General features: G+C 34.4%; 1 protein-coding gene across 11 annotated transcripts in view; it reads right to left on the bottom strand.

Moving 5' to 3' along the window:
• Positions 1 to 13795, bottom strand: part of LOC131069149 (protein SHOOT GRAVITROPISM 6) — a 381540-nt gene that overhangs the window by 120488 nt on the left and 247257 nt on the right. For all 11 annotated transcript variants that reach the window (XM_058004502.2, XM_058004498.2, XM_058004497.2 and 8 more), the window contains one exon: positions 5184 to 5265. In XM_058004502.2, coding sequence (XP_057860485.2) covers positions 5184 to 5265 — 82 coding nt within the window. The remainder of the gene's footprint in view (positions 1 to 5183; positions 5266 to 13795) is intronic.

Raw genomic sequence — 13795 nt, 5'->3', positions numbered from 1 at the left:
CGAAGATCCATATAAAAGATCAAAATACATTGCAAGGATTATGTAAAGATGCGGTCCAGTTTCACAACCAAAAATTTGCACTTATCCCAATGTTTAATAGATGAGTATTTTGTCAAACAGTTTGTGTTCATCCTCCTGTGTAGTTTTCTGATTTGCAAGTTTATGTGTGGTTTGTTTGGATGGATTTATAATGCAATGGACTCACATAAACAAAATGAGAAATAATTACACTAACTGGAACAGCTGGTAACATTGATATTTTATGCAATAAACTTCTCTAATAAGAGTAGATTACAGAGATTAAACATATACAAAGTCTGACGTTATTAACCAGCAAGATTCACTAATTGAGGAGGCTGGAAACAAAGTTTAATAACAATATCTTATCTCTGGACTATCAGCTATCTTCATAAGGTCTGCGTCTGGGTTATTGGTGCTCCTAAATGCCACAAAGGCCAAGAATGGCTGCCAACACCTCTAGAAACTCACATTCAGCAGCCAGCATATCACAATCGAATTGACCCAAATCTGCCCTCAATAGTGATGCCTATCATTATGTGTTTGACCACCCAGCTTCACAATAAAACACCTATCAAGATTTGCCCCTAGTGCCCAGCAATGTCAACTTTGGCGCCCAGAAATAGAGGTGACCCTCATGCCTTGTTGTAGGGATGTGTGGCAGCCAATGCAAAGGTTGCTACTTGCCCAATTCACTGACTCTAGAAATCACCCATTAACAAATGCCTTCTCTTTGAACAATGACATACCAATATTTTCCTATAAATTCTAGCAAATAAATTGATAATTTGTCTCTCCTACAAGACTTCAGAAATTATTGATTCTTCAATCATTAAACTCCTTCATGAAACCTGTGTGATTCCACCTGCAATCAGCTAGGATAGACGTCTCACTACCAAAACCAATTCCATTAGGATTTTTGTCCCAGGGCTTGCTCCAACAAGAAGCTCAAATTCCACAAGAGAAAAAATAAACAAGCATGAGAAAATGAGCTCTTAAATCCTCTTTCTATATTTTCCTATGCAACTTTCTTAAAGAGAGATTTTAATTTCCTGCTTAAAATATTTCATTAAAGCACCTTCATAAAGTGACTTGTAATGTTTCCCTTTTAGCATCAATTAATGTATTATCCAATATCTCAAACATATCAAAAAATGACAGGAAACAAATGAAGTCCATGAGGTGATAGTGTAAATCAGCCATCAATTTTGAAGCACTTTGAATGAATGGTGATAAATTCTCAGTGTCCTATCAAACTTCTATCTCTTGCTCTTGTGATGACTGACTCCACTGAGGATTGCTGATGTCCTTGCAACATAACTGCTGGGAAAAACCCTGTAATAAAATCCTTGTTCTCATGACCAAATGATGGAAGCCTGCCCAGCATTGTACAAGAGGACAAGTCTTTTATCTTCATCTTTGAAGTATTTTACTTTTCCCTTTCTCAACCATGCCTGAGATTCATTAGCATTGGAAATACTTTCTTTATTTAGATTTGACAACTCTCACCCTGTAAATGGCACTCTTCAGCTGTAAATTGCAGACTGTATTTAGGTGCACTTCTGCAGTCTTGATGCCCCTTTTTGGTATTTTGCAGTTTTTAGGTTAATTCTCCTCAAGGCACATTGAAAGTTCAGTTTGGACACTTTTTAAAGTTTGAAAACCTTGGCTAAACCTTATAACCTACGTTACCCCGAGTTTCCGGGACGGGGACGGCAGGGGACGGTGCGACGTGTTTCTGGGATGACAATTTTTTTTGCCAAATTTGGGGACGGCAGGGGACAGCAAAGGGGACGGCTATATAAAATATAGGAAAAATTTAAAATATATAGGAAAATTTCAAAATTCTAAATGTTCATATGAAAACATGGATAAAGCATGCATACATACATAATATTCATATGAAAACAATAAAACATGGATATAGCATGTGTATGATACTATGAAAAGTTAAAAACATTTTAGAATGTAAATTCTGAACATACAACATTGTTAATACTCAATAGACAATATGCAATTATGCATTCATAAATCAGAATTTCAATTCATTCGCATTGTCAATATGCATATCAATAGACTCGGAGGTTAAATTTTCCCTACTTCTATCGACGCAGTTTCCCCCCATATTTTTCAATGGGGGTTTGGGGGCAGTGCCCCCAAGGTGGGGTCAAGGGGCATCGCCCCTTTTGACCAATTTTAGTATTTAAACATTTCAGCAAAATAAGCATTATGGCACACACTTTTACATTTTTGTGTTTTGGATTCTTGATATGTATGCTTGTAGAGGCCTGTGGCAACTCTTGAGAATGGAAATGTGTTGGAAACCCTACAGAAAATATGCAAACCTGTGATAAACCAGACAATAGGCTTGAAAAAATGGTATTTCAACTCTTTTCCTTAATCTGCTGACATTGAATCTTGTGTTTTTGTTTGCAAACACAGAATGAGGGCATGATAATGTACCAGCTACCTGTAAAACTCATGCACCCTTAATATATTTGTCATTTTTCATCTTTGCTCAAACCTTGGCCTCACTTTTCAATTATATTTTTTAATTAGTGCTACCTTCTGTTTCAAGCCTGGTAATTATTTTATAAACTTCTGTCTCAATATACTTTAATTCCCTTCCGCATCTTTATTTTATTTGATTTCACATCCTCTAAAGGAATTTGAAAACAGAATGACTCAAATTTTCATTCTAAAACATCATTATGCTTCCAATAGTTTCCTTGATTGACTTGGTAGTTTGTTGTCTCTGTTTTTATCTCCATCAAACCTTGCTGGTTTTAAAACAAGGAAGAGTTACAGATATCTTTTGTTTCTTATATGCTTTGTTACTTATTCTAACAGTTCTCCTTCATGTGGCAATCTTAATTGGCTAAGTAAACATCTTTTCTTCCACCAGGTACCTCCAATCAGCTCCAAACCCCACCTGATAATTGAATTTACCTTGTAATCCTTCTAAATGTTAGGTTGGGCTAATTGTGTCTGGACTGTGATTTCAGAAATAGGAATTCCATCAATCAAAATCCAGACAGTGTTTCAACCATGCTGATCTTCGAACTTCTCTTACTTTTTGATGAGTCCTTGCCTTTGACATACATGTGTTATCACCTATGTTCTGTGATCTTTCCAGAACGAGGATGGCAGGAAATGAAAGGACACATTTCAAGGACAGAAGATCTCTCTGGTGAAATAGCAGGGGACAGCAATTAAAACACAGGGAAAACTTTAAAATATAGGAAATTTCAATTATTTATATAAGGCATTCATCATATCCATTATATAATCATATTACTTAACACTAGAGCTGGATTAAAATTTCATTGTCATCAATTGAGTTTTCATTAGCAATGTGCATATCCACACACACACACACATGCATTAATATATATGGGTTCACTTTTGATAAATTTTTAGGAGAAATAACAAAATTTGTTTCTTTCCTGAGCATTGAGAGTGCAATAAGAGAAAAAAATTGTCTGCCATGAAAATAAATGAATAAAAACATATTTTAGAAGTAATTATGTTTGCGATGTTGAAGATAAGAAGCATACTCTAATAGATGGAGCTTCACACTAAATCAGGATTGGGTTCAAAACTTCGGATATCCCTGCAACTGCATATGGTGAATGGATCTGTGTGCTGCTTGGACATCCAGTAAAGATATTCCATCGATCTATGATTTACTGCTTCTGTCGATAGTTCTTCCATGGATAGTTCATAATTTTTGGTATGAAGTCTATAGAACTTTAATTTGATCTATATGTGAAGGAAATCAGTATTAGATTCATAAACTTAGTAATATGCGTGTTTTTAAAGCATATTTTTAGAAAATATTGCATTTTTTGGTGTTCAATAAATTTGTTGAGTTATTGCCAATTTTTTCACCAAGTGCCAAGTTTTTATATTTTTTGGATCAGCTGAGTAATTGCAGATTCCAATTTCTTAAAAGATGGGGCTGAGTGCCAATATTTAGGGCATTATCAGACCAGCAGAGTCAGTTGTGGATGGCCCAGGGACATTGCAGATGTGTCCCTATGTCCCCATAATGTGATCGCTATGGGGACAGCCAGAAAAATTGCAGGGACATGCCTTTATTTATAGATGGTTATCACAGGTCTGATTTTGAGGCTGTAGCTCCCATATAAGGGCATAAGCTCACAGCACACAATCAGTTTTATCTCCAATGTTTGGTTCACTAATCTAAGCATGCACAATCTCTGAAATGCTCTTACTAACATAGAGAATCGAAATCAGGATATCACATCACAGATTATAACCCCAAAAAGTACAGCAGTAGGTATGAAAGTGGTGACTGAATGCAAACAGGAATATGACAATGTCACATTTATGCAACTCAAAAACTCCACTAAGGACTAGATAAATGGAACTCCTTAGTGTCACATCAGAACTATCATTATCTAACAGCTTCTAGGATATCTTAATAATCAGCAGTTCAACTTTTAATTCAAAACATATTATAATGGTTTCCCTATTTCTTGTGCCAAATACACAGAGTGCCCTTTTGTTCCCTACAATATTGAATATAGTGGAGAGCTTCTACAATGAAAAATCAAATGGATAATTGAACAAAAAGAGCGAGTAAACATCCCTAATAAATAACTGATTGAGAACAATGAGCCTTTTCAAGGGGAACAAATACAATCGATTATATAAGACAACAAAATATGCATTACTGCAATCCTTTGAAACCAGCATTTTATCAATAAATCGAACACCAAATGCCCCAAAATAATTAAAGAAAAGTATCTGATACTTACCTATGAACTACAAAACTTCTATGCACTAGTATATCATAATCATATGTTTTTCTTTCAAAGAAAATATCAACTAAAACCTAGTTATAGCCAAAGACTGTTCCTTAATACACAACTGATTTGTACCAATAATATGATTCTCATAAAAGAATGTGTCACTAGATTACAATATTTTCTAAAAATAGTTCGAAGTATCTTGACCTTATAAACAAAGCTCATTCACCTTACCTAAGCTAACTTACATTAATTCTAATTGTAGGCAGAAATAAGCATTCAACAAATCAAAAACAGTCAGAGCATATAGGAAGGAAGGCATTAAAAAATCCAAACACTACATGTGAAAGTTTTCTCAGGTCAAGGGACAGCATAGTAAGAATAAATAACCTAATAAGTCAATTGCAGTGATGACTGCTTGCTTTGCTTCTGCCTTCCGCACATGAAGAAGTCTTGAAAGCATGTTTGTTCCCTGTGATGAATTCACTAACACAATAGTAAATAACAGTAGAATCCTTCGTTACATATTATATATATCAATTCATGCAAAATGAAGAAGAATTAAATTTCATATGAATTTCATCAAAAACACATTGCTTGCAGACTTCAATTTAGAAGAATTTGACCTGTCATGACTATATGTAAGAAAGGAAATATGAGATGTAACACTACTGACTACTCGATGAGACAGGTTTCTTACATTTGAGATGAAATGTCTTTTCTCCATGCCGAAGAATCGGTCGAAAAATTAAAAGGGAGAAAAAAAAAAACTGTTATTAATGAATGGAAATTCAGTGCCATTATAGACTTTTCCTAGCCTATGAGATGTAGCCTATTAGACTTGTTTTCTTATCAATAGTTGTAAATATGTCATCCTATGAGATCAATTGAACCACAAAGAGAGCTAAAATACTGATGATTTATGATATACAACTCATAGAAAACAATTTTTTTGCAGTGTTTGCATAATTCATGAGCATGAGAAGGTCCCTCTTGATTTGGGCAAAAAATGAAGGGAAATATGACTTTCCTTCACTCATTCACTCAATCAAACTTGTTGATTGCAAAAGACAAGCTAGGCTTGCCATGTTTGTGTAGAATTCAGCAGTATTGTGGATAACAACAAAGTTTAATGATGACATTTGAAATAAGACACAAAAAAGTCAATATAACCATCTAAAAGGTTTTCTAACTCCATGATTGTCTTTGGTGATTTTTGTTGCTTAGTTTAGTCATGATTGTGACTACAATTTTGTATTTGTAACTTAAAAGACTATGTTTTACTTACTAGGTGCCATTTTTGTGTCGCTTCGTTAGTAAAGTCTTGAAAACAACTTTCCTGGAGGTGCTTTCCCTTCTCTTTTCCCTTAAACTCTGCAAATGACGACTAAGGCATGTGCTTTTTCTATGTTTGTCATTTGAAAGCAGTGTAATAAGACTTGGCTGGACTTGTAATGTTCCCTACCAGAAGGCTACTTGTTTCCCAATAATTATTAAAAATTATTATCTCTTAAATTAAGTTATTGAGATTGGAAAATGTCTAGTTCCTCATAATACAATTAATACTAATCATTTTTAAGGGTTTGCCCTCAATTCTTCCCTAACCCTGACGAAGGATGGTGGAATTATTGTGGTAGGGCCCTTGGAAACAGTCTACATGTAGGACCCCTCAAGGTTTCATGAACACCTGTTCATGCCCACCTTGGAACTCTCCCTCGAGGCTTCAGAAATATATGTCCTTACCCCATCTTGGGACTTACCTGTCTTGTGACAGAATTACTCCACCTCTCCCTACACAAACCAACCTATCCTTATGAAGGCATTAGCAAAAGATCAAGGGCTAGACTATCAGTATACTAACTTCTCGTATATCATGAATATACATGAAATTATGACTGTCATACATATTGCAGTCTATATTAATATTACTATTAAATTCTGCATAAGAACATTGTCAAGCTTCATATAGTAAGCACATCCCCATGCATACCACCAAGAACAAGAATGTTACTGCCTGTAACATTATATCATAGATTGTTAGATAGCTGTTTATGTAGTCAGAAGGGATATAGTTTGTGTTATTATCTATAAACTTGAAGGGATGGAGACTGTGGAGCAGTAAACTCTGTTTTAATGATGCAAATCTGAAGTATGTAAACTATGTTTATGCTTTTTAATTAAATGGGTATTGGCCCTTCTAGTAGTTTAATTATTAAAAAAAAAGACATATTATCGAGTGAGGAATAGAAAATTAAATTGAAAGTTAATGTGAAAGAGATTGGATTGACATTTTCATACCTCAGTTTTTAGTGAAAGTAATTATAACTGAGACGACTCTTTTTTTCTAATAATTGTGTATGGATAATTTTCCATTCTAGAGTAGTGTTCAAAAGAGAATGTTAATTGAATACAAAGAGTATTTATTGATTTCACTCTTGATATAGTTGTGAGTGTTAGTCCTTGTCTCTCTATTTTACCAATATCAATTGTTGCCTTTTGTAGTGTTAGGCCTTGGGATTTATGCATAGTAATTTTGTATGCCATGGATAGCTATATTTACTGAAAAATAATTGAATAATATTAATTATGAATATACAGCGTATATCAAGGAATTACAAGACGACATTCTAAAAAGAACAAACCGTTAATATTAAACTTCAACATGAAGCTAAAAAAGCTTAAAACGCTAAATAAAGCTAAAACGCTAAAATCTAAAAAGAAAACTATGTGTTCTTTTAAAAGAAGCAATAGTTTCACTTAACGAACTAAAAAGCTAAAAAGCTAAATGACGATTTATAAAAGAACTAAATATAAGTGACTAAAATATAATTAAATATTCTAATAAGGTAGTGAACCTTCCCTGAGGGTTGTACCCTTCCAGGTTATCATATTTTGAGAAGTGAGCTCTAGGCAGTGTGCCTGAATGCATGTGCATTCTCCACTGTAATATTTACACATACTACTGCAGAGTATCATCTTATTGTGGGTAGGTTCCCACCGTGGTTTTTCCCTTAACCGGGTTTTCCACGTCAAAATCTTGGTGTTATGCGTGTTGTTATTGTGTTTATCTTTGTTCTTGCTGCAGTTGATCAGATCTGATATTGTGCTTGATTTGTTTAATCTGGCGAAAACTGATTCACCCCCCCCCACCCCCCCCCGGCTTCTTAGTTTTCCTTCATTGTTGTTGCCAACAGGAACACCCATCATAAATCCAGATAACCAAAATCTCACGTGAACTTCACGAATTACAGATGATTTTTTATGACAATTGAAAAAAACCAACAAACAATTTTTCTAGGAAAATATCGTGAAAACCCTCAGACAATTTTTCAGGAAAAAAATTGTGAAAACCCTCGGACAATTTTTCAAAGAAAAATCATGAAAACCGAAGGACAATTTTCTTATCAAAAAGCATAGAAGGCTGACTCCTCTTCAAAATGTTGTTCTGCAAAATGAGCCTGCACCTGCTCCTGAGATCCTCCCTGGTTAGATTGCACAGATGCCAACAATTTCCTACAATCTTTCTTCATATGGCCAAACTAGTAACAGTAGTTACACAGTACACTTTTCTTCTTTGAAGACTATTGAGGTTGACCTTGTCCCATTTGTTGGAAGGACTAAACTTTACCCTTATTCGTATCTAAAGCTTGAGCTGTGAAGGCCTGTTCAGTGGACGAACTAGTGTTGCTTCCAAATTGTGGCTTCCGTCGATCCTACTACAGAAGCTTGTTGCAGAGATCAAGAAACTTCATATCGACACTAGTAGAAGAGATATTGAGCGTATCAATGACATGCTCGTAGGATCGGGGAAGGCTTTTTAGCGTGATCGCTACAATATCCTATTCCCCCATCTTTCGGCCAATAGCTTCCAGCTAGTTATGGATGTCCTTGATCTTCATAAGATGTGCTTGGATAGATGTCTTCTCATCCATCATGATAGAAAACAACATATTCTTCAAAAAGAAAGATCGTCTCTTGTCAGATGTCTCATGAAGACCCTTCATGAGATCCTGATAACTCATTATTAAAACCTGATTGCTTGTCTACTAGTGACCTGATATGGGAGACTTTGTCACTTGAATATGCTAGCCATTCCTTTGTGGCATGTTTATGCCTAATTTCCATAACATCTCCTTCCTAACCAGATCCATCTGATCAAATTTATTGCTAAAGCCATCTAGATGCTAGTCCTTGAATGTTTTCCAACTAGATTCTAAACACTCACAACTCCTCCATGACTGCCTACAGGCAATTATTTATATGACTTAAGCAGATGGAATGATAAACAACATGAAGTTCAACCACATAAATACAGAAACATGGCTCTGTTTTTAAACAAAAGACAGATCGAACCTCGTTAGTTTTAGCCCTATAAAAGCAGGCCACCTCATTTGGTATTGCAGCAGCTCACCAGCCGCAATTCTATTACAATGATAAAAAGTCTTCATTCCTTTAGCAATCACCATCCATACAATTTGTTATTTGAGTGATCTGATTTAGTTTGGTGCTATGCAAGTTCGTTGAAATACCCTTCATATGCAAAAAGGAAGTCATTGGATCCATCATCGTCCATGGCACAATCTTCTTGCTTAGCAGCAAAAGTTGGATTCAAGGGTGCATGCTACCATGGATTGATTCCCCACTCAAAACGAGGGGTTGCTACTTTTCCAAACATGTAAATGGTTTCAGTGATCTATTCTTGTTTTTCTCCCTTCAGTTAGTAGATATCATACATATTCAACTTGTAGTATGTGTTTCCATTTTTTGTGTTGTGTTTGCTGTCATTGTTGTTCTTGTTTAGGTTAGGTAAGTCATTTGTTTTGGTGTTAGGAAATAGGCTTCACTTTTTGCCCAATGGATAGGCACCAATTCTTTAAACTAGGGATTCTAAGGTTCTCCTATGGCCCAAGAATGTTCCATGATGCCTAGACAAAGCTAAATGTTGCACTCCTACAAAAATTTAAAAGAATATGTTTTTTTATCCTTGTCATAGAATTAGGGCCGAGCTGTTTTTTGAATATGGCTAGAACTAAGGAAAGCCAACATGATTTTATAGCGATAAAAATAATGAGACCCAAACTCTCTTTTTCATTGGTTGTAACCCTATTTAAAGAACAAGTCAGCCACAGTGATAACTTTAAGAAACCCCCCTCAAAAAAAGATATTAAATCTTGGCGAATTTTTATTTATTTTGGATAAAAATTATCATTTTTATTGGCGAATATTTCATTTTTTTTTTTTTTAAATATTAGTTTTATTGGTGAATTTTTTTACATCAAAATTATTTGGTAGAAAATCTTGGCGGATCTTAGGAAATAATATTAGTATGCATTAGTTACTATTGCAAATAATTTCCTTTAAAAAAATAAAATATTATTGAAAATTAGAGGCATAAGTTGGAAATCATTAATGAGTTTAAAGGTTAGACACTACTTTATTTAGTTAGTTCCATGGATTTAAATTAATCTAATAAACTTGTTTGTATTTTGTCAAATAAAATGTACTTAAAAACTGTAATACTCATGGGGCCCAAAATTGTTTTTATACCATTGATTTCCATTGAGGTCAATAATTGAAGAGCAACTCAACCCCATGAGGATTACAACTTGTAAGTACAATTTACCTCATGGAATGCAATGATGGTAATTAGATTATATTTTGAATCAATGGTGGCAACTAAAGATTGCTGATAAAACCCTAAAGTAACTAATAACTATGATGTATTATTGGCGAATTAATCTAATTTTTTACAAAAAATTATAAAATTTTGGCAAATCTGATCCAATCATGTATAGAATATTTTGGCGAACCTTTGAGTTCAGAATAAACTCTTTGGCGATTTAAATAGGAGTAAAATAAAATTTTGTAAAAAGGTGGAGATTTAGGTCACCTACAAACTTGAACTATTAGCCAAATTTTGATTTTCAATTTTTAAAAAATAGCCAATTGGCGAATTTTAGCCACTAAAAAAATCACTGGTCGGCCGTCTTTCTATAAAAGTAGGGTATGCAGACTAGCCTAGGGGTGAAACGAACAACTACCCAGGCTAGTGGCCTCTTGCATTCACTAGTAATATTTAGATGTTAAAAATTAATATTCACAAACAAAATTCCTCTGCACTCATTACCCCTGTATTTGCCATTGATATTAATATGATAAAATGGAGACATCAACAAATAAAACATGCATCCATTAATGAACTCAGCCTTCTGAAAAATGTGTTTAAGAAGAATAAAACTAAAAACAAGCATGCAAATGAACATGACTGTTCATTACCCAGATTAAATCAAAAAATTTCTTCTACCTTATTACTCTTTACTTTCCACACCCTTTCCAATCGCTAGTGACACAAGGATTTTTTTATTTTCCATTCAATCCATATGGTTCAGCTTTTAGCAAACCTGATGGTGGTGACTGCAAACTGATTTCCATGACCCCTTATTTAACTATTTATCTATTCCGTGCTGCTTTTATTGCCTGGTGACTACTGCTCTTTTTCTCTACTGATTACCAATGCATGGAAAGGATTTTCATTCAGAAAAAAACATCCTATTTATCATTTACAGCAATCATTTATCATTTTGCAATATCTTTTACATTGCCCCTATTTGCTTAGACACCATACGGCTCAATGCATCAACGATAAAAGTCAATGCATTTTTGGCAACATACCTGCCAAAGGTTCTAGCTTTTAATGGCCATTACAATTAAGATTGGTTCATTTATACTCCTGTTTTGCTTTGTTTTCATTTCACATGTATTTTAGTGCTGGAATTTAAATATTATCCAAGTGTTTGATGAAAACCTGCATAGAATGGTGATACTAAGAAGACATGCTACCTGGAATATAAGTTATAGTTTTAAAATAAAATAATGTTCTCAAAATACAAAATACAAAATCTATGAAACAGGCTTAACTGGCACTATTTTCTAATTTCCTTTGTTTAATTTACCAAATATTTCCAAAAGGGTCTGTGTGCACAAAAAAAAAAAAAAATCTCCTTAGTTTTCATGATTCTTTGTTTCAGATGATTCAAGTTTACTCGTGCACCCAAATGCTGGAACATCAAACATGTCAAGTAAGAAGTTTGTGAGCAGAGTAAAGCTGATTTGCAAAGCCACCCTTCCAATCTATGAAGATACATTTGCACCGCATCACTGTAACATGCATATTGAAAGTTCCCTTCACCTCTTCATCACTTGGCTAGGCCACCTCACATCCTCTTAGACTAAGTTTGGTCTTTCACTACCCTTCCTCATGTAGATTTCCATTCATCATAATCTGACGTCCTCCACTTATCTTTCTTTCCTCTTGTGGAATTTGACCCACCACTATCCATCCACCTCCATAGAAAATATTTTTCCTCTTTCGCTTCCCACTTGCCAATATTCTCATCATACCTTGGGTCCTTCAACTGACTTCCCATTATAAATTTTAGAAAAAACTCCATTTCCTCCTTTGCTACAACTTCCATAGCAACCTTCCATAGCTCCTGCACTTCTGCTGAAATGAAATCTTCTTGGCAGATTTTCAATCTTCATGATTTCCTCGAATAACTCATTCAATTTTCTTTAGAAGGCTTCTTTGCTTAGTTAAAAACCATTGTTATATTTTGAAATTCATGTACCTTCTCTTTACTTTATACACTAATCTTTACTGCACCAACTTCTCCTTCATCATATGCATTTGCATGCACCAATCTTACTTACTTTTGAACATCCACTACAACTACCTTCACCACCTTCTTCACATCTTCCAAAAGACAAAGTACTACTGCTATATCCATCAATTCTTCACACGTGGCTATGAAGATCCACCATATGGTAAACAAAGAATAAGGTAAATATTTTATAGTCGGCAATGTAATAAATAATTGTGTTTTGTATTTATGGGTGTTATAAAATATCCGCTATGGATATTCGCTCCAGTTTTTACCAATTATTCCACAGGAATTCAAAGAACAGTTTGCATGAAAACTGATTTCCATTCATCAAACTATATTGAAAAAACATATAATTTCAGATTGAAATAGAGATCTGAAATTAAATATGAATATTATTATCAAAATAGATAAATCTTTACACCCTTCAGCAGAATAACAAAATTAATTTTCCAATTGTAGCCACAGAAATTATAGAAAGATTGAATGTACTGAAAGCTTCCCAATCACAGATATAGGATGTACAGAAGGATTGGAAATCCATGTACCAACAATAGATATGCCTTAAATAATCAACAAACACCAGCCAGAGTAGATCTTTCACCACCGTAGCTAATCTTCTTCAAGAGGGATTTTGTCCTCAAGAAGGTTGATATGGACCAAGTCCAAATCTCCAGACCCTCATAGAGTTACAACCAAGAAATGAATAAACCCAACATATCTTCAAATTTACTCTCTCAACTCTTTTATAACTTTCTGAATGTCCCTTGGCCTTCCATTTCCTTTTGTCTTTTCATTTTTTTTTCTTTTATTTCACTTTTTGAATTAAAGGTGACTAAATTTGATTTCCCACTTTATTATGTCACTCAAGTAATTATATAATATTATCCTTATGATGTACCTTTTTAAAGGAGTAATATTAAATAATTACATTAATGGCAAATTAAATAATTAAACATGCTTTTAATTATTTAAATATATCTTAAGCCAAAAGGGGACATTACAAGTCCTCCTGCCCAAAATTTGCTTGTCCTCAAGCAATTAGCACCAGGATCCCATACCAATCTTTGAGGCTGCAATGATCTTCTGTTAAGAACACTGCATACTACTGTCACCTCCTTATTTCTCCGAAGAAACATTCTGATAATTATCTATAAAAGATCGGCAAACTCATCTTCAATAACTGATGAATCCCATGTGATCCCAAGATTCCAAATTAGTCCTAGGAAAGAGCCACCATGTTGACGCCGCACCACTCTAATTATAGCAAACTAACTTGTGTTGTCAATCTGTATCCTCAACTCCCAGGACTCCAAGAAGTGCCCATCATAACCCAAACTG

The sequence above is a fragment of the Cryptomeria japonica genome, chromosome 1 (genome assembly GCF_030272615.1).
Source record: "Cryptomeria japonica chromosome 1, Sugi_1.0, whole genome shotgun sequence".
Classification (NCBI taxonomy): Eukaryota; Viridiplantae; Streptophyta; class Pinopsida; order Cupressales; family Cupressaceae; genus Cryptomeria; species Cryptomeria japonica.
Note: the sequence above shows the minus strand (reverse complement) of the source record. Positions and strands in the feature narration are given on the sequence as shown.